This window comes from Amphiura filiformis, chromosome 6 (genome assembly GCF_039555335.1).
Source record: "Amphiura filiformis chromosome 6, Afil_fr2py, whole genome shotgun sequence".
NCBI classification, from domain to species: domain Eukaryota; kingdom Metazoa; phylum Echinodermata; class Ophiuroidea; order Amphilepidida; family Amphiuridae; genus Amphiura; species Amphiura filiformis.
Window position 1 is genome coordinate 22307237 of NC_092633.1, and position 22861 is coordinate 22330097.

Sequence of the window (22861 nt, forward strand, 5' to 3'; positions counted from 1 at the left end):
CATGTAGTTATTTTAGATTGTGGCAGCTAACGGACAACCAAAAACTTTGGTGGACAACCAGAAATTACAACCTGGTTGTCCGTGGGACAACCCCTTTTATTTTCTTAATTCGGACACTGAATCTTAGGATTGCCGATGAAACATCAAATAGTTTAGAGTCATTTATATTATAATACTGCCCTCTCAAATTTTGAATGTCTGGTTACAGATTGTAAATAAATTAAGTTTTCATTTCAACAGAGGGCTTCCTTTCCATTGCTCGCTACTGCATAATCAAATCACTTCCCTGGTCTATCCAGGTGCCTTTGACTCCGGGGTTCGACTGCATTGTTCAAGCTATATCATGCATTTATTAGACAGGAAAGTGAGATATTTCAATTTCTTTCCTAATTGGATCTCCTCTAGTGGTCATGTAAATGTTACAAGTGATGAAATATGAATTCATATTTAAGTGTGTATGTAGTTTAATAGCCCTTAGCTCTAGAAATGAGAGTAGGAAATACTGTGGTCCAGCCAGCATGATTGCAGTGAGCTACAGTGCAATGCCTATGTTGCATTTACTTGAGCAGGGCCCTGTCAGGTTTTAGGCATAGTTCTTTTAAACAATCAAAAATGTTAAATGCAAAAATAGAAAATAGAAAAAATGGCAACATTTGTGTCTTTAGATTATGTACAGGTTGTTTTTTAAAAAAATTTTAAAAAGTGTACCGGTAGTGTTTTACAGTGGTTTAAATATTTTAATTGGATAATCTGTTGCATAAATTTCTCCAAATTCACATTATTGTTGACAAACAAAAATGGAATTGTATTACATTTGTGACACGATCTGGTCCATGGAGGCCAAAGCAGCAAATTTGAAATTGTGATAAAGGCAAAATATGCAAGAAAATAGACATCACAAAACTTTCGAACCAAGTATGCTACACCTTTGGTGTTTTCAGTATAATGATAGCCAGTTTGTATAAAGTAAAACTTATAGTAACTCAATTTTCAAAAATCCTCCTCTATGGACCAGATTGTGTCACATTCACAAGGGGTAAATTCATATTGTGTATGTATTATTCAATGTTTTGCATTTTAAAATTTGGTTGCTGTAATAAGTTGTCCAGTCTTAAATATGTGTACCTTACCTCAAATGTACTTCAACAGTGATGATTACCTTGGATGAAATTATACTCTCTGTAGTCTAGACAAAAGCTAGTAATTCAGATCAAGTCCTGTTGCAGGCCTATATTGATATTATATGATGGTCTGTCCAATTCAGGGCCGTAGCAAGGTTGAAAAAATGTGGGCTGCCATCACAAATGTGGGGCTGGCAAAATACAAATATACGCCAATATTGAAATAAAGATATAAAGAAAAACATAACAAATTTCTCAAAAAGTGGGGCGGCCATGGCATCCCCGGCCGCCCCGCTTGCTACGGCCCTGGTCCAATTCATCTAAGATGGCTGGATTCATTGTCATGTGGCAATTGATGTGTTAGTCATATTAAGTGTTAGTCATATTAAATGTTTGATTCAAGTATCATTCTTGTGATATATTTATCAAAAGGCATGGATTTATATTATAATGTCTAGGGTAGGGATGGCAGTGGCATAGTGTCATAGGGGCACGGGTATGGCAAGCTAAGCGGCTCAGAACGTGGGACTAGCTACGCGCAGCTTCTTTCTCGTTACGTGCAGCTTATTAACCAATCAGATTCGCGGTTTTAAACACGTGGAGCTGATGTAAACATCCTCTCTCACAAATATTACGTTGTTAATTTTTGTAAATGAAAATATCTGTAGTAGGGCCTATATCAGCAAAAAATGGTATAGGTGCTATTAAAGTAATATCTGAACAGAATGATGATTGTTCTATATTAAGGGGGCTATCATTTTCTTGGAAGGGGATCCCAAATATAGGGGTCATACTTTATAAGAAAAAAAAAATAAGGGGGAGGGAGGGTCATAAATTGATAATGACAAAATGTAGGGAGTCACAAGATGACTACAGATAGTGTGTTTATTGTATTCAAAAAGACTGATTTCAATACAATTTTAGCCTGTCTAGGGGGTAAGGTGTATCGCTGGTGGGAGTCGGGGTCATAACATTTTGATGCCGAAATAGTGAGGGCCGCAATTTATTGACGCCGACTTTTTGTAAATTTAGGAACCCCCCGTTCGAAAAAAAAAATGATGACCCATTTTACTCTCTCCATATTTACACAGTGGCATGTGATATCGCTTTCCCTGCAATATCTTTACACACCGCTTTACATCAGTAGTAGGCCTAGTTGTTGTTTGACCTTCATATCCCCTGCACCGCTAAATAACCGAGTATAAAGTTACTTGCTATTAAACACGGTGTAAACTTGGAAACACTAAATAAATATGCTTTGTGTCATTTTAGCCAGGCATTAGCAAAATGTTCTCTTGACACGTGCTGTGATTTGGCCTCCTTTACCCGTTTGTTATCTATGCTAATTCCGTAAATTAATTACAAGATAATAATTGTGAAAGAGGATACCTATAACTATACTACGCGCAGCTAACGACCCAACCACGTGATTAAATTTGACTATTTTGATTGGTCAAACAGCTGCTCGTAACGAGAAAGAAGCTACGCGTAGCTGTTCCACGCTTTTGGCCCCCTTGGCTTGCCATACACGGGCAGCGTTGGACATAGCCGGTATCCCAGAGCAAAATGCTACTCAATTTTTATCACTTACACAATTTGGGAAATGTGTAGCAATTAGTACCGTAGACTTATACAGTGTGCAAAAATGCAACAAAGATCAAGTAGTGCAAGCTGATAATGCTACGCATAACAAAGATCTCACTGCAACGACCCCCCCATGGATCTGAAAATGTAGAGAAAAAAAATGGCTTGTGCCCCCAATCAAACCAGGTGCCCCCATGGTTAGTTGGTGCTGATGCCCCCCCCTAATGAGAACCCATGCTACTATTGCCCTACCAAGGGATGGGGAGACCTGCTACCCAGAAGCTAAAACACATCATATTTAATACGGTATTGAAGCTTACATAATGAAATAACCAGGGTGTAGCCATGTGTAAAATGGTTCTTTCTGGCCTTTGTAGAACTATTTCAGCACTTTGAAGAACTATCAAGGTTCTACATAGGACACCCTTTTAGGTTCTAAGTGGAACCCTTCTTTTAAAGAGTGAAATGGTCTTGCCTGTTACTCACCTATACCTGTCATTACTATAAGTATAAATTGAAGATGGATAGGTTGGTCATTGCTGTGAATGTGTAAATGGATATGTTCCAGGGATACAGACTCAGGAAGTATCCCTTCCTTTCCTCATTTCAACATCTCTGAGTAAATGTTGTTCTGTAGTTGATATAAAGTCTAATTTGTCATTAATTTCTCATAGAAAAACAGCCTGACATGGCAAAATTGAGATTTATGTGTAATATGGTAAAGAAAAATGAGTCCCATGTCAAACAAGTATCAATTTTAAGCTTAAATGCTTCATTTTGCTGAAACTTTAGAGAGGTGAACCTTTTGCTTCTGAGATATGAACATGCGGTGTTGCTTCCAGGCCCAATTAGTCAGGATTTATTTTGGGGATGCTAGGGGGCTTTAAAAAGGCAGAGTGATTTCAAAATTTTTACTGAAAAAAGCGAACCCTTTGTGAATTTTTCTTTCAAGAATGGAGCTGATTTAAAAGTTTTTTACAAATGGAAGCAAGCTCTGTTTTTGTCATCATGAATTTTTTTTGGGGGGGAGGAGGGGTGCCTCACACCCTCACGCCCCCTCTCAGTTCTGGTCGCTTCAACAATAGAAAATAAAAGGAACCCATATTGTTTTGTCTGTATTTTTCAGACACCTGACTCATTTTGCTTGATTCCATCATTTCCTCTCAGTTGCTCATCTATTGAGGCCTCAGGTCACCTCAGTATAGGGTATGCCAGTGGATGAAATGGCTATGACTATGTTCTTATTCCTATAAATTGGTGTCTAACAATCAGCTAAATGAATAATTTTCATTAGCATGTTTGTTATACTGCATGAAACAATATTCATGGAATACAGCAATGTCACTTTTTCAAATTAAAAAAACAAGAACTCAAGAAATGTTAACTTTATAAACATGCATTGACCAATCACCTACTTTATCAAATTGTAAAAATTAATTTGAACAAATCAATCAGAATGGCTGTCATCAATGTGTAATTTCATAGTTTATTAAAAAGTTATTTCGTTTGAAAAGCAACATATCACAAGAAAGTGACTTTGTCTTTGTTTGTTGATTGTTGTATTATCTATTATGATTTTATTTTGAGCTAAATTGTTTTGTTTTTTGTTTTATCTTTTCTGCAGGTTGCAAACCAAGTTGTACAAGCACTTCTTATGCAAAAGGTAGGTAATATTGAGTATTGTAAAAAGGCACACTATGAGCTTGCATATTTCCCCAAACCAATTCCCAGAAATTGGGCCAACCACAAAGCTCCACAAAATAGTGCAATGCTCCTGTGCAGATTCCATGCTTTGTAAGCATTGATTGACAGGTGAGATGTAATTAATTTACTGGTGTTAATTGTGATAACGTAGGAATCTTCTTTGTATGACCAATACCATTGATTCTGATTAATTAGTTGTTAGTCCATTGATAACAAGCATCAAACCAACATCAACTGTTGATAAAAGTTCTAACAAATTTGGATGTGGTGCCTGATATTCATGAATTTAACCTACTATTTATCTCAGCCATTTTCCAAAAACCTTTTATTTTTCAACTTACACTGCCAAAATTTGACAAAATGCTATTAAAGTTAAATTAATTCACAAATAGTATTTTTTTACAAACAGTTATAAAAGAGGATTATTTCAAACTTTGACACAATAATACATATGTAAAGCATAATTGCAGACATTATGGTAGCGAGTAAAAAAGAATGAAGTTATTGTTTTGTGGTTAATCTATGGGTTTAAAGTCTAATCTTGAAATGACTTGAAAGCTCTTGAACAAGGTGTGGTATGTTGATATTAATTCACAACATATCCTAATAAGGTTTCTATAACTTACAAGGAAAGCTTCAGGAAATTAATATAGAATCTTATAGGACAGGAGTGGTCATTGGCCAGGTCTTTATTTAATAAGAGGGTCCATTATTAGCCTTGATTTAATAAGTAGGTGCATATAACCAATATCGGATATGTGACCTGTAAAAGCCTACCTGCCACATCAAAATATGGCAGTTGTCTGAAACCCACATTTTAATAATGATAATTAAGTAAATATGTAAAAAAAAAAAAAAAAAAGGAATTTGTCACATTCAATCAAAATTGTACATCTGATATAATTTTTGAAGCAAAAAATATATCAGTTCTTTAAACAATCTCTACACATTTTCTAAGGCAATTGTCGTGTTTTAATGTGATTGGTCGCATCTATGTGATATGAATCAAGGAAAATAAGTTGCTTTGTTATTAAAAATGATTTTGAGTTAGGACCAAATAAAGTGGCCCATCTGTTGCATATTTTATTGTTCTGGGTACAGTTCGTGCAAATCTAAGATGAGTTTAGCAACTTATAGCTTATTAGGTGTTACAACAATAGTAGATGAGAAAATGATGATTGTTTTCTTCTACAAAAGGACTCATTTTGCTTGATCATGCTGAGTAAGCAATGCAAACTAGAATGGTTTGACAAACAAAATGTTTAGGGCATGAACTTTTTAGTTATTTATTTGTTTGTTTATTTGTCTATCCATCCATTTGCTAATTTTGTTCATCTGTTTGTCATTCACTTGGGCAGGAAAAACCTCCTATGTGATCGTGGCAAAAGTTTAATGACACATAGGAGGTTTTTCCTGCCCAATGACGTTGTTGTGATACAAATATGATGAGCAAAATTAAATGCGATGCTGGGATATCTTAAATTTAACACAACATCATCTATTTTTACAAACAGATGTTACTGTGTATATAAGTTTTTCAAAATTTTAATTACTTTCCTTTGATAATCAGAACAAAATGTGGGATGATTATCAATTCAAGGTTATGAAGTATGAATCATGAATACCTATACTATAATTGAAGACCAAGTTCAAAAACATTAGTTTGCATCTGACATCAGAGCATAGGTGTGGCGTGATTGGTTGCTGACCTGCTCAGTACAGCATTTTTGATCTGGTTGACAGAACATCATATGCAAATTTTAATTTGGTTTACAATTATGAGAGTAACGCCATATTGGATTTCGCAGTGGCAAATTCAAATCAGTGCATTAACGCAGTTGTATTGCCAGCGTACAGACAAATGACCCTCCTACGCATGTGTATACGCTCCATGACATTATGTAAGCGTGCACGATTCGAATTTGTCACTGCAAAATCCAACATGGCATTACTCTCAACTTGAAATGAGACAGACTATAGGATAGGAGTTGGACACATGGTAATTGTGTGTAGCATGAGCACTGAAATTCAAAGTCTAAGGAACTCAAGTTCTTGGCTATTTTAAGATTTCCTCTCACAAACTGGATGTGTATGTTGTCGGGGCATCGCCCACATAGCACCTGACATAAAGGCAAACTTCATGATAGAAAATGTGACAGAGCTTCACCATAGTACACTCAAAGCCATAACCCCGGGATCATTGGCTGGAGTGAGTTGAGATCTCCCCCATGCCAATCCGAAAAAAGTACACTTTTTTCTGTAAAAAATGTCACAAATCAGCCTGTTTTGAAGGAACTTGAAGTTTCACCAAAGGTCTATAGTGGGTTTTTTCTCATAACCAAAATAAACTTAATCCTAGCTATAGGTTTAAGTGCACCTAAGTTGATAATGATAGGTTTTCCAAATTGTCACCTTTGTCATGAATAGATAAAAGTATGTCACAAATGGAGAAATTCAGGATTAGTCCTACTAAAAATACCACAGATGGAGTTAGTCAGTTAGCCAATTAGCCAACATATAAAACAACTGCATGAAAAGATTTGGATTGACATCCATGGATTCCAAAACATTTTATGCTCACAAATATTTCGTTTTCCTATTGGCCTTTAAGAAAATATATAAATTTTGCAAAAATTACAGGCTGCAAAAAAAGTATAGCTCTTGTCAATTGTGAAACATTTGTTCTATAAATATATTTTGCTTTACAATAATTATTCTAATCTTAGTAACAACAACAAGTTTTGACTCTACTACCTACTTAATATAGTAGTACCTCACTGTCAACACTTGAAAATTATTCTACACATTATCAAATTTGTTCAATTTGACTTCAAACGAAAGTGAATGTTGTCTGTGGATTGGATTAAGAGCCAGCTCATCTTTCAATCATCCTGCGGTCAGGAAATTTGATGTAGTAATCACCCCTCGCTGTAGGGGAGCTATCACCCCTATTGGTTCAATTAGTGGACTATTCCACAACCAATCCACCACACTCAGTATGTCTGTACTTTCAGCATGCTTGGTTGCCTAGGACTCCACGCTTATTACTGTACTATGAATTCTCAGTACTTTCACTTCACATTTGTTAGGATACCACACCAATATTTTGAAGAAAAGCATTGTTTTAGGATTACATCATAGACAATTGCACAGATTTTCTTCCGATGCTGTTAAAATCAACCGGATGCTTTTACTGAACACAGTTCAACTTCAGGTTTATTATGAAGGCATTATTCAAGAGCACTTGATATATCTACATAGGATGTATGGCTTCACCAAGCCAGGTAGAGGAGCAAAGCAAAGATGTTTTAAGGGCTTTTACGAAAACCGAGCTAATTAAATAACCAGGATGCGGAGGCACTCTAACGATATCAAGCTACACCACAGCGCACAAGATTTGGTAAACATCTTGGTCCAATGTCTTGGTGGTTAAAGATGGAAGTGTCAACATTAATATCCTGAGAAAACCAAACGGCTGGAGATGAATAATGCGTTAATGAGCATATGGTAATAAAGGAAATCGGCTTATCAGAGGAAAGAAATACAAATTTGCTTCATCACTGGTTGGAATTTATGTGCATATAATATTCAGCAGTACTTGTGATATTAATGAGCACCATTTAATTAGTGGTGTTTGTGTGTGAAACATCTTCAAACCAAGGAGATATACTACATAATGTTATAAAATAATATTACAATTTCTTCAAAATGGATGACGAAATTGTTGGGGTTCTGCTGGATCTTTTGATCTATGCCTGTGTGTGTGCTGGTCTGTGGTATTTAGCCAAAGTTAAGGTGAGCGTCAATAAAATGATATTTTTTTATTATTTATTACGATGATTCATATAGCATTCTCAGTTTAATACCACATTATTTTTATATACCATTGTTATAAAATTGTTATGGCCTTGTATAAAATAATTGTATGATGATTAGTTTTGTAAACCCTATTGTTATAATAATTTGATCAGAAGGTTGTAAGGTTATTACTATATGCACTAACAACCATAATTATTTGCATTCCACTGGCAGTGTATGTGTCCCATTTAGCTAGGTATTCACAAAATGGAACCAACACTAGTCATCTATCAGGACATACTTTAATTCCAATATGTATTCATAGAATGCCCTTTGAATGTCACAGTACAAAAAATACATACGCCACAACTTCAAGTCAAATTTTAAGAAATTATTGTTAAATGAGGGTTTATGAATTAGCCTATGCCATGGACTTTTTTAAACTTCATTTCCCTGGGCTTCATAGTTAAATGCTTCAAAAGTAAGGAATTTAAATAAACATCTTGTTAATCAAATTGTTACCTTTTCAGCTTACATCATAAATTTGTAAAAGTAACAAGTAGCAAACATACTTTAAAATATACATATATAGACAATTATGCAAATATGATTATATTATTCTCTGTAGAAATATATGACGATGACAAAATCTCATCAAGAGAAACGTTTCAAAAGTCCAAATTCTGTAAATGTCATATATTCTTATTGTAAAAGAGTGAAAAACTCACTCTCCAAAAGAGTGAAAATCACTCCTAAAAAATTGGAAACCACTATTTTTCATGTAATGTCCCTTATATCGTACCATGGTAGAGTGGTTTTCACTCTTTTAGCAATGATTTTCACTCTTTTGGAGTGATTTTCTTGCTTTCTTTTGGAGAGTGCATATTTCACTCTTCTATTTTAAGAGAGCTGTTTGTATTGTTTGAAAACCCTTGTCTTCATGACATCTTCTTCAGTCTTCAGCATCATTGCCCTTTTCCTCATAATCATAATAATGGAAATAGGGCAGACTTAGATCAGATCTGTTAGTGAAAGATGTGTCTGCAAAAACCCTGCAAAAACAATGATAGGACTTCAGCTTCAAAAATGAGGTATCTAAGGTGTTGTGAAGATGTTACAAACAGTGTCAATTGTTTTGGTTACAGCACTGGTTATCAGCACGAGCTAGGTAATCCAAGCTGCTTTTGATTACAGTCAGTCGCTCATGCCAATGATTCACGTGGAGAGAGTCACACCGGCTTGTTGATGATGTCAAATGAATAACATTGGAATCAATCAGTAGTGTCTTCAAGTTAGTGCACTTTGTTTTATTGTGTTGAGAACAAAGGAAGAGGTGGAATTGCCTAAGATTTCTACTAATTTGAAATGTGATGTTCTCAATCTACAGTAACAAGTCTGTTAAACTCAAACTAGAACTAGTTCATGAGCAAAGGCGTGGCTGAAAAAATTGTCAGCTGAAACAACTATTCTAAGCCTAAATAAACTTTAGTTAAAAATAGAAAGTATCAATAAAAAAGTATATAAAAATATAAAGAACTCCATGCAGGATGTGAGAAACAACAATTTAAGACAATGAATCTCACCTTTTTATAAATCTTTCTTCCTCTATTTCCTAAAATCTCTTTATTTTCTCCTCAAAACTGACAATGTAATAGATATCTGGTTGAAGGGTAATGTGAGGTAATGCATGGAATAGGTGGTAACAGCCCCAGTAGAAACAGGTCGGGTGAAGGGTGATGAGGCAAGGAATATGCAGTAACAGCCCCAGTAGAAACAGATCAGGTGAAGGGTGATGGGAGTTAACCGCACCACCAACCACCAACCATCAACCATCTTTTGAGGAGGTTAATAGTGGGAAATACATGATGATGTGCACAGTAGAAACAGTATGGGTGACTTGTGGGTTACACTGGGAGTCACTTAAAATATGACCAAAGTCTACAATACAATGTGTAAGATCAAAATCTTATCTTAAAAGCACCTTGAAGGTCACAAAAAAACTTTTTCTGGACTTCTGCCCTCCCCACTAAATATGGGGGTGAATTATCACCGTACATTTGCAGAAACGACCGCTTTTACGGTTAGAGGATTAAAATGCAGGGGAATAAAAGCGTGGTAATGCGAGATGATACAGATTCTGCATTACCTTTCTTCTCCTTTTTCCCTCCCATACCCTCTTTGTGTTTTTACAGGTTTGCAGCCATCCATTCTAACACCACTATGCTAACACCTTAGAACTAAGGCAATGTTATTCTTTAATTTTCTCACCATCTTTCAAGGCAGGCTTTAGATATTATTCAAGGTTCATATAATCTAGCTTATTAGTAAATATGTATTCTAACACATTGTGTATTGCCTTTTACAATAGGACAATGGGATGAATGGTGATGTTTGCACCTTAAGACACTTTTTGGAATGTTAATTGAAATAACCCTAAAGCTAGCTTCAGACTCGTGTATTATGCATTACAATATTGTATGCAACATATCTCGTTATTTAATCTATTGCCATTCTATTTCCAGTAATGTTTAAGTTCTAACGAATGTTTGATGACGAAAAATCGATAATATGTTACATGTAATATCTAGTAGAAATATATTATCGATTTTACGTCATCAAACATTCGTTAGAACTTAAACATTACTGGAAATAGAATGGCAATAGATTAAACAACGTAGATATGTTGCATACAATATTGTACGTACAATAAAAAGTCTGAATACTGCTTAAATGTGATTATATGGGAAATAATGTATAATAATAGAAATTTCACTTTCTCAGTATATTTGCTTTTGCTGCTTGAAAATTTAGCCTTGTCAAATTGTAGGCCTAATGAATATTATACAATAATTTATACAGATACTAATGCATATATGTGACGTGTCATGTCAAAAGGAGACACTTTTGGGCAGGTTATCAATTTTGAGGTTTTTACATATCTTAAATATAGAGATATTTTGCTCCACAACGCCGTTTTCCCCAATGAAATCGGACATTCCTAAGCGAAGATATTGAGTTCGTAAGTTATGGTATTATAAAATTGAAAATCGAGATATCAGCCTTTAAAAATATTATTGACAATGTTGAGAGTAGGAATTACCTTGAAAAATGTCTCAAAAAATACAAGATGCCAGTTATATTCGGTCTGAAACTATTGGCCAATATTTTTAACATTAATAACATCACAAATTCGCAAGAAACCCAAATTGTGAAAAAATCACCACGGGTAGATTTTTGGCTGTTTCTCCATTTACGATCCTGCCCAAAAGTGTCTCCTTTTGACATGACACGTCACATATTCTGCACAGACTGTAAATGGCCTCCATTATCAATTAGCTTAATTTAATATGCTTATTTCACATTATAGGTTAGAGATATTCTAAAACAGATATTATGTTGTGCAAGTATCTTTGAGATAATCATGAATATGTATGCATACTTTGAACACTAGTAAGGAGTAAGGATCATATTTATCCTATTCTATTTTTATTATAATTGTCTCTGGAACCATATAGTTTATAAATGCTCTGAATAAAATGAAGGTCACTTTTCAAAAAGCAGAATTTTTGAAAACATACATTTTATGAAAGAACCAATCAGATTAAGCACTGTTCTCTTACATATTAATACTATTATTAGTTGGGTGTGTGATAAATGACAAACTGCATACATTTTTACAGCTGAGTTTCTATCCTTTTCAAGGTTTTCATATAAGTGACTGTTGGGTAAACAATAGGGGCTAGAATAAAAGAATACTTTAGATATAAACAAGTATGACAACAAGAAAAAACTTTACAAACCTTGGGTTTGCATTGGATTATAGAGGAGTGGATTTCAAGTTGTGTAAAGTAAAGTGAGTTATTAAAATAATCCTGCTTAACCTTTTTGAAGAGCAGCTTGAAATTTATTTGCCATGGTAAATAATATCTTTTGAAAGGAGCAACTCATATTGACACAAATTTATGCAACAATACCTGTATGCCTTGGTACTATATTTATGAAAAGTATACCGACAAAAAGGGATGAAAATGGGATTTTAACTTGTCAAACTAGATTTATATATTTTTTGATTAATATGATACCGTTTTATCAAATTGGTGAATATAAATTAATATTCCTTATTTATTAAAGTCCATCAAATATTATACTATATCAAAAAGATTTCCAGCAATCTGTGCCAATGTACAAACTTGGAGTGAGGAGGACACGTAGGTCTATTAATATAGTTCACTTTTTTATGTTTTCATGCAAGTTTTTTTTAAAACATAACTTGTCCTCAAAGTTTAATTGATTGCTTATTTAAAATAGTTCATTTGATAATTATTCAGAACATGAATCAGCCTAAGGACTCAATCAGCTGATCAGTGGCATATTAGACTGATGGGAGGGGGAGGGGGTACACTGTCCATATGGGAAATATTTTCAAGTGAAATTGGGATAAAAGGTAATAGGTCTGTGTTAATCATGCATTTTTGGTCCTGTTTTCAAATCATGACAAACTTCTTTAAATCAAGCTTCTGCTCCTCAGAATAACTGGCAGGCTGGTTATACGCACCTGGGAATGAACCCTGGGAATGAACCACATTATTCCACAAATTATACTGTTGGGTGTGTCTGTCATTGTTTCAAGTGTTCTGGGAGCTTCTGGGGTTATGATAACTACAAAAAATGTACCAACAATGACGGGTTTAGGAAATTAGAATTTGAATGCCTTCTGAGATCCTCTTTAGATCGGCCTAGAGCCAGCTCCTTGCGGCTATAAGCTGTTATAAGTTAATGAATAAAGTTCAAACTTACCCTGGAACATACCACAATGTCATTGGAAGAGAGAGTCGTGTCAAATATGGGCATACTTCGCATTGTGCTAGCAATATGGCATACTACATGAAGGGTCAGTGGCCCCTTCATAAGCTTTCATATATTGCTGTTTGTCAAGAGCATATTTAACCACAAACATGAGGTCAACCCAGAACCTTTGATAGGAAGTAAGCTTACATTTGTTTGACTTTGCAAGTATGTTAAGCCAACCTCTAATCTGACTTAAGATGACTTCAACTCTCATTTACTGAATGTACTGATCAGCTAAAAGGGTTATTCAGTCACTATGAAGTTCAGACCACAGAAGTGAAACAAAAAGGAGCTAAAAGGCAGGCCCACAGCCGTGCAAGGTGTACATTCAATGTGTCCACTTCCCAAGTTCAAATGTCCGATGAGTCAAGGGACATTCACAAAATTTAAATAAGTCAACTAATACATGTTTTAAAGCTTCTAAAAGCCAAGTGGGCAAAAGAAATGTTCCACTTTTTAAATTGAGAATTTTAAGTAGTTGATATCTGATAAATTCATGTGTCATGGTACCTCTTGCTTGGCCTTTATCCGGCATAGGAAAGTATTCAGGAAGAAGAAGGAGAAGGCACTTTTCAAGTAATCCATGTGTAACCTCAAAGTGTTGTTTGTTATATTTAGGAAGTTTGGTGGGATTGAATTTGACAAAATATTAGCCATATGTCAAAATAAAATAGTACAGAAAATCTGGTTTCCTTCCACCACAGAAGTAAAACCAGAATTCTGCAATTGTCATCAATTTTGTAATTCAGTATCATCAATTATGTTTTATAATATTTTATAAAAAGAATAAACTTGGAACTCAAAATGTATGAATTATTTTTTTTAAAGTAAAGTTATAAAAACTTAAAGAAAGACTCGAGATCCAAGGTGGGGGGGAGCAAGAGTTCTGACCGGGGGCATTTGGTCCCCCATATCACTGCCACGTACTGGCTAGATACATGTCACAGGGTTAAACAAGAGTGCATCCTGCATTCAAAATAAGCCCTATCGCAGTGCAATTTGCACCCTAATATTTACCTGTTGCGATACAACTTTATAAGTGTAGTGCAAAATTGCGATACTACATTGTACTGGCTTTATGTGTTGATTGTCTGAGACTGCACTTCTAATTGCTCTGCATCATATGAAATTGGATCGCAACTTTCAAAATGGTGCAAAAGTGCACTCCGAAGTAAAAAAATTAATTTGAAGACTGAGTGCATCAGTTGGTGGTTTATCAGATTACTTGGCATACAAGTGAGAGGGGGAATAGGAAGTACATGTGAACATGAACCTTCTCACCTGGAAAGGAAAGTTCAACTCTTACATATATTGCGGAAGTTCTCACTTTCTCGCAATGTTTCCTGACATTTGAGAGAATTTAGATTGAAATTTGTACACATTTTAGAACGTCATATAATCATGAACAGGAATTAGCTTATTACATTAGAGCAGGAGTCGATGTCAGGTGCACTTAAACTTCATGCTAACACTCCTCATCAAGAACGGTGTAACTATATGTACTGTCACTAGTTGTAAAAGTATTACAGAGTTAATATAAAGACAATTGCAAGATGGGACAGAGTAGATATCTAAAGACTTCCCATAATGCATTTCTCCTATTTCTGTTTTTTCCATTTTCTGTACTGATTTGCTGTTGATAGTAGCTGATAGTGATGAAAATATGTACCTCAATGAACAGACCCCGGAACAGACCCCATCCAGATATTGGAAAATATATTTATTTCTTTACTCTTCAGTAGTCAATCTTTTCTCGAAATGAAAACAAAGTGAACCACAAGGTATTAGTATATAAGATTATGGGAGTGTCATTTGATTAAATGAGGGGATGTATCATGTTGCTAAGGATTCTGGGAAGGGTAAGGTATCTTCTCTGCAAGATGTACATGACTCACAACTTACATACTATACAGATGATGGGTAATATTTCCAGGATTTTTGTAAAAGTAGATAAAAGTACAAAGCAAAAGTAAACATTAGTCAGCATTTTGCAGGTCCAAATGACCCCACTTTAAGAATGAAAAAAATTAAAACAAAATTTTGCTGGGAAAATCTAAAATGATGGCTATAAAAAGTGACATGACTTTTTAAGGGGCAATGTCAATATGGCTTCACAGGATACGCATATTCGCCAATTGCACGGTCATCTCAAAACGAGGTTCTACCTGCAAAGTATGTGCTGTATGTGTGTGTACACGCCTGTCAAACACACGCTTTCATTACCATGTAGGTGTTACAAACGCCTTCTGACGCGATACAAGTATAGGGTGAAAACAAAAATGCACATTTTGCACATGCGTTTGCAGGGAGAACCTCATTTTGTTAGCAAGATGGCAGATCCATAAATCTAAAAGCTTAAAATGAATCTCATGTGAAAACACTGAGTGAACTTGATTTATGTAGACCCTGCTCATCCAAGCACAACCAAGTGTTTTCTAGCGATGAGCATTGATGAGTAACAAACTGTTTTCATCCCCTAATTTCTACAAATGTGTTGCCTGTGGATATTTCCTTTACATCAAATTACCATATATTCCTGTAGGACACAATGGCACCTAGACCTTTTTTTTCAGGGTCTAGAATGGCACCTGAAACATCAAAACTTCAGACATACCCTGATTGGCACAAAGGAAATCAAATTACTTTTGTAACAGGAATAATAAACTGCAAGAATTTGTTACTTCAACAAATGAAGGCTTGACGATAAGTACATGTATTCGGGTTTTTATTGAGGCAACTTCAGTAAAAACCAAAATTGTCATTGGTGCAATACATTCCCGGGCTTCCGAGTTTTAAAGGGTTTCCCTTTGTTTGAGGTATTTTGGTCATAATAATGGGCGGAGCCACAGAAGAGGGGTCGCGTGCCAAGAGCCAATCATAGACGGCTATTTGGGGGGCGTGGACCCTCGTCTCAAAATTCATTCCCGGGAAAAATTCACAAGCTGTTTTGATACCGTCCGATGAGGTGGTCAAATATTAAAAACCCACCCACCACTCCCAAGGATAGGGCATCGTTCCTAACCCTTTTTTGGCAAACTATTCAAAATTATATTCAATATGTAATGTCCATTCCAAATTACGCTGTTTGGAAATTGATTTGGGTTGTCCCACTTCATGACAAAAGGCTAAACTTCGGATTTAAGTGTCCGTTTCAAATTAGGTCCAAGCCAAATTATGCTGTTTGGGAATTGAAGTGGGTCGTCTCACTTCAGGACCGTAAATGGCATCAGATGATATAGCTGTCTGATTGCGTAAAAAGGGTATCAGATGATATTGCTGTCTGATACATATATGATTTCAATGATTGATATATATTGCTTTTAAAGAATAAGCCAGATGATATAGCTGTCTGAGGCGCTAATGAATTTGAATTTATATCTATTTAAAATATCAGATGATATAGCTGTCTGAATTGATATTAAAAGTATAAAGTTACACAGTTGATTTCCTGTCAACTGTGTATACTCAGATAATACAGCCGTCTGAGGTAATATTTAAAGTATGAAGAAATATAATTACAGTTGATTTTTTATCAACTGTATATATATAGTTAAATAAAATATGAGAAGTTCATTGAACTTGATATTTAGAAAATACAAATTGCCCAGATGATATAGCTGTCTGAGGCAAAAAATCTCAGATGATGTCGCTGTCTGAGGCGATATTGAAAGTATTAAGAAAAATAAATTACAGTTGATTTCTGTCAACTGTCCACATTGAAAATAAATAAGAAAATCGGATGGTATCAATCCAGCGATTGCAAAATTTTTTCCTGCGTGTCGTTGTTGTTATTGCTTCCATAGGACAATGAAGATTTCAAGTACTGTAGGTGTATTGCAATATGATTATTCGATTCAGAGAAATAAAACCACTCTAATGTAATTGATATCATAACCATTAGTCCATTATGATATAAAAGTATCCATAGTCATGTTATTCCAAATTTATGTGTTCCATGAAATAACATGATAATAATTCGCTGGGACTGATTCCCAAAACAATTTCAATTTGAAAAGAATAACCTCATGTGATAAATGTGCATGTTCAAAGCTATATGCACGATTATCCTTGTCCAAATTAATTGATTCCAAACAAGATGTATTAAAGCAAGCAAGCAAGCAAGCAAGCAAGCAGGCAAGCAAATAGGCAAACAAGCAAGCAAGCAGGCAAACAAACAAATAAGCAAGCAAGCAGGAAGGCAGGCAAGCAAGCAAGAATGAAGAAAGAGAAACAAGTATATTTGAGGAAGGTTATTTCAGGGTTAATATTATTATATATTCATATCAGGAAATGTAACAGGTAGTTGAAGGGGAAAAGTCCACCCAGAGGATAAACCTGAACAACTAAATGAAATATATGATTTCCTGTTGAAAATTGACATACATATATATTTAGAACTACTCGATGAAATATGTCGACTCCCAGTATTAAGCTTAATATATATCTTGCAAAAACATGAGCTTTTTTTACCATGGAATGCATCCAAATGTAACTCCTTCTGAGTACACCAACGCTTTTAAGTGAAAGCTTATATTTTATGCTGTGCCCAATGAATTTCACACTGACGTCAAAATAAAAAAAGTGACTAACCAATATATTGATTAGAAGTTGCAACCAAGCTGAACGACAAATCACTACCAGCTGAACTGGAGGCAACTTGATAGCAAGTTGCTCTGTGATTTGACGACTGTGTTTACAAAATTCCTACCAGCATTTTAATCACTAAGCGATTTGTCTCTCAATATGCTGGGACTGCTTGTATGATATGGGCATATAGGTTGTTAGTATAGTAATAATTGGAATATTGAGAATCTCACATGTAAATGAGAAGAATGGGTGAAGAAAATACGATGCAAATATCAGAGAGAGGTGGTAAAATGAATGTTTCAAAAAAATCTCTAAACAAAATGGCGACTTACTTTTAATATTTCATCACCACATCTATGGGGCTTCACCAGAATCACAGAAAGATATTTTTAAATTTTTATATTTTTATATATTTTTAAAACATTAAAATGTTTTTCACCATGTTTTCAGAATCAGATGTAGAACACAAATTTTATTTGTACAAATTAAAAATCCTTGGATAGCTCAGTAATTTGAATGTGGGCATTATGTATTGCACGATTAGAAGCCTTCTGTGCATGCTGCATTTGGAAGTGAAAGTAATCTCAAATGGAAGTTTGATATGTTTAAAGGAAATGCAGACCATAATGAAATTATTTCCAACAATTAAATCAGAGTTTGCATTTCAAGAATGGCTAATGATATAAGAAAGTGTAGAAATGACAGAATGCGCCTAAAATTGAGGAATATGTTTTGAGGTGTGATTTTAAGCACATACATACTCATACCCTTATCATGACCCCTTAGAGATTGACTAATAATGGAAACCATATTTTGTGATCAGGTATAAGTTTTCCTCTTGCAAGTAAATGAGGCAATTTCTGATACCTGCGATCTCTGGAAATAGACTTGATGACAATGTAGGCTATAGTATCGCTACCTTGCACAATCACTAGCCATCATGAACAAGCTTACAGAGATTTCCCCTTTAAATTGACAGGCCTGATGTAGAAAACAGTTTTGTGAAGAGTGATATAACTTGAAGTGTCTAGTTCAACGTGAGGTTGCACAGGTAGAGACTGTTTTCTTACAAGAATGTTTTCAGCGACGATAATGAGTAAAGTGTTGTATGCGACTGGCTTGTAACCAAAGGCACATAAATGTCATGAGAGAAGGGTTGTTTTACCGACCGCAAGTTGCAGATGCAAATTGCTTTGAAATGCGAGTATTTGAGGTACATGAAAGGGTCTGACTATTCAAGACGTTGATTTTTTTTAACCATATTTAGCAAATGGTAGTTTAAGTCAAATTTAAATTGAAAATTTAATCCTCCAATAAGGATTTTTATATCAATTTAAATTTATTTAATTAATTTAATCATTGACCCAGAATGAAAAATTCTTGATTAATCTCTTGTTTTCCTGTCTTCATGATCTTATTTTAATATAACAAATCTGGTGCTTTTTTGAAGCAAGATTTCCCAATGGTGGTAATATTAAATCACCTCTCATGTACTCTTTTCCTTTAAATAGGATCCAAGATTGTTTATAGTATGGGTATGAACTTTACATAGTCCCTTTGCCCTAGGAATAATAAGGGCTAATTAAAGATTACCCTTAAGATGTTTACGCTATCCCCTGTAAGGCGTTATAAGTAATACACACTCTAGGCAAGGTACACATCACAACTAATTATCTTGGCAAAATTATGCACCTGAAGTTATCGACCTGGCATACTTGAGAAAATTTAAAGTAAACTAAAATATAAAGCCTTGAATTCAAGGAACTATATTGCTGGGGCTATCTTTTTATAATTAATTTCTGCAAGAAAATTATTTGTATAATTTTATAATTTGTCAAAGTTCGTATAGAGGCAATTATATAGTTTCAAATACCTGCAGAAAATATTTGAACTCCATGCATTCAAAGCTTCCATATCTCCAGAATTTGGATCTTAAGTTTCCAAGAAGCCCCTTCTCCCTGCTCTGCCCCTGCCCTTCCCCTGTCCAGTATTATGCCACTGAGTACAAACAGGAGGAAGGATTAAACGTAAATTGCATTTTTAAAATTACATTAATTCTGAGAACTGAAGTTAATTCAGAATAAAAGATGGAAGATCATTCCATAATTTTTGCAGCTCTATCATAAGTCTTAATTTTTTCTTGCCTGCTAAAATTAACTTACATGGTTTGAGGTTGACCACAAGTACTATGGAGTGAATTGTGAGAAATGTAAGTTAAGTAATTGAGTTTAAGTTAAGTAATTGTTGATCCAATCTATTTTTAAGTTTATCCCATTTGAGTTCTCTCATAATTTCATCTACCAGAGTCTGTCAGCTGAAAGAAGCACTTGCTAGCCTTGCTGTTTTTATTTTGTTAAGTATAAATGCAGTCGACAGGACAGCACAGTAATACCGGAACAAATCTTTCAGTGTAAATTAATGCCGTGTCCTGATTAAATCAAAATCAATATTTGTAATAGTCAGTCCCAAAAGACTTGCGCTGATCTAATATTATCAGGTTGGAAATTACTGGGGTATTCCTTATAGGTTTAATGATATAGATGGTGCTGCAACACGAAAGGAATACCATTCCAAGTTACACTTGTTTACCTATTTTTAAAATTTTTTGTGTTGATGAAAATAATAAGTCTGAAGTCGTAAGAGAAATGGTCTCAGACAGGTCCGTGCGTGGGATATTTTGGGGTGTGTGGATTTTAAAAAAGTGGACCTTTTTTCCAATGGGAGCAGTTTTGTGAAAAAAAAAATGCTTGCACATTGGAACTTTTTGAGACTTTTTAAATATTTTTGCAAACTGGGAGGTGAGCTACACCCCTCCTGCATACAGGCCTCAGATCTGAACATCTCTCTTTTCCCCATTTCTTGCCTTGCCTTCCCTACCTACCTTCCTTTGCACCATTTCTTGAGGTGGAAACCCAACAATCATACCATTATATGTTACTTCATATCAAAGGGAATAAGGGGGCCAACATGGTTAGATCGCAGAATACATGAATAAATGTCAAATGTTATAAGAAGCATCAAGGAAGCATGAGCCACAGGCAAGCGGTATATAACATCACCTGATCTCTATGGGTTACGTCAGATGGGGATAGAAATAACATTTCGTTTAGACATTGATGTTGGGAGAAACAGGAAATAATAATAATGGAATCAGGTTTGTAGAACACCTATTTCAGAAATCCTTGAGCAAAGGGTGATCATGGTAATGGAACACTGAAAATTCCAAACACGTCTGACATTTACTTGCATGAAGGGTTATCAATGCTACATTCTGTACAAAAATGACTCCAAGACATGCATCCTTCCCTGTAAGAAAGAGGAGATTGATTCATGTGTAGTTGATTTTTGTCTGTAACATATAGGCCTAACCTATATACAAAGACAGGATAGGATATGTTATATATATCCTTGATATTGAACATCACTGTCTGATCAAATAGTAAAATAGTGTTATGATCACACCCTCAAATTAGCAACAATTATTCTAGTCGTATCTAATAATAATCATCAGAGGTCCTTCAAGGAACTTACATCTGACAAAAGGAAATTAAAGCCTTACCATTAGATTACATTTACTGAGGTAAATCAAATTTAAGTCAGGTTGTGGGCGCTGTGCATTCTCTAAATTCAGTAAATTTCCATCGCCAACCTTGTAATTGAATGGGATTATTTTGAAATTTTAAAACACTTGAAATATCACAAACAAATAGACTATGTTAATAAATAATGTAAATACAAGCTAAAACCATTGGGGTTCGATCAACCCCACAAAACTAACGGAGTATATGGAAAATGCCATACGGCTGAGCGGTTTTGCAGGCTCTCTCCGACCATCATGCCACTCGCCGCCTGATTTAAATCAAATGTGATGCGATCAAGCAAAATCAGTCAGAACTCGGAAATATTAAATTTTCAATTTCTTCTATGATAGTAAAAATCATTTACAAAGCTGGATTTTGCAGAAACCCCCATTGAAATTGAACAACCAGCTTCAAAGATATGAGCAATTATAGAGTTTCCAAAATAATAGGAAACAAAAGAAAATATTTCCTTTGTTTGGCTATATCTCAAAATCAATATTTCCGAGTTCCGACTGCATTTTGCTTGTTCGCATCACAAATGTGAACTAAGCTATATTCATGTATTCCTCAATGCTGTACTGTCCAGTTAGAAATAACAACTCCTGAAAGGAGGTACAAATATGACTTGGCAAATTTGAAACAACATTGGCTTTTTTGTTTTGCCTGAAATTGGAAGGAAGAAAGCAGATTTGACAGGAAATATGCAGAGTGGACTGGTGGTTTTATTTTGCAGAGATTGAAATGAAAGTAAGGATACAACATATGGAAAGAATCCAGCGAAAATGTGAGACTGATTATATATGGACTGATTGGACTCTATTTGTGAGTTGTTTCAGCCTTTATGCAGCCTGTTTTAATTGGAATGTATATTTCATCACACCATAAGCTACCATTATCTATCAACTTTTTTGTTATCTTTGTCATTGCAGGATCTAAGAGAAGAATGTCTTAAACTTCACAACAGAGTTCAAGAGCTTGAGCAACAAAACCGTAATATGAAATGTGTGTTTGACAGTAGAGGAGTAACATACCAACCTAACACTATTCCACAGGTGAGTCAATAGGATAGCGTGTAGTCATTTTTCCCAAACGGACGAATAGCAGATAACTGTAAACCGCCCCATGTCCTTTCTGTTCCACTGAATGGGAAGGAAATTTGCTTGCAAAGACAAAGGTGCCAATGTCACAAACATTATACCTGAGTACCTGACAGCCAATCCAACAATGGTCAGCTAAAAGTGAACCAGACATTAACTCCAAGAAGCTGAATGGGCAACTTTGGTTTCATTTCCTTTCACCATGTTCACAAAAATAGCCTTCCAAATGTGTCCTGGTTAATAGTTACCATGATTATAGACCTTAATTGCTACTTAACTATTGATAAGCATCACTTTTCTTACATTGAATCAAATCTTACATATCAACATATGAAAGATGCAGAAATCTATTGCTATCAACATTGTAATACATTGCCAGGAGGAACAACTGATTATGAACCCTTTTGAGGAGGAAAGTGAAACTCTTTGGAGCCTAAGGGTATACATGAACTTGGGAAACAAGGTGACAATTTGTGTGTCCAGTCTTTGTGGTGTGTGTTTGGTCAGGCATTACATCAATCTTGGCAGAGAATTTTAAGGC

The 22861-nt window shown here is 35.0% G+C and overlaps 1 protein-coding gene across 1 annotated transcript in view; it reads left to right on the plus strand.

The window, feature by feature from the left end:
- The window catches only part of LOC140155154 (uncharacterized), a 261547-nt gene that overhangs the window by 189888 nt on the left and 48798 nt on the right, over positions 1-22861 (plus strand). Inside the window, 2 exon segments of the mRNA XM_072177880.1 lie at positions 4330-4368; positions 22153-22275. Of these exon segments, the coding sequence (XP_072033981.1) occupies positions 4330-4368; positions 22153-22275 (162 nt within the window).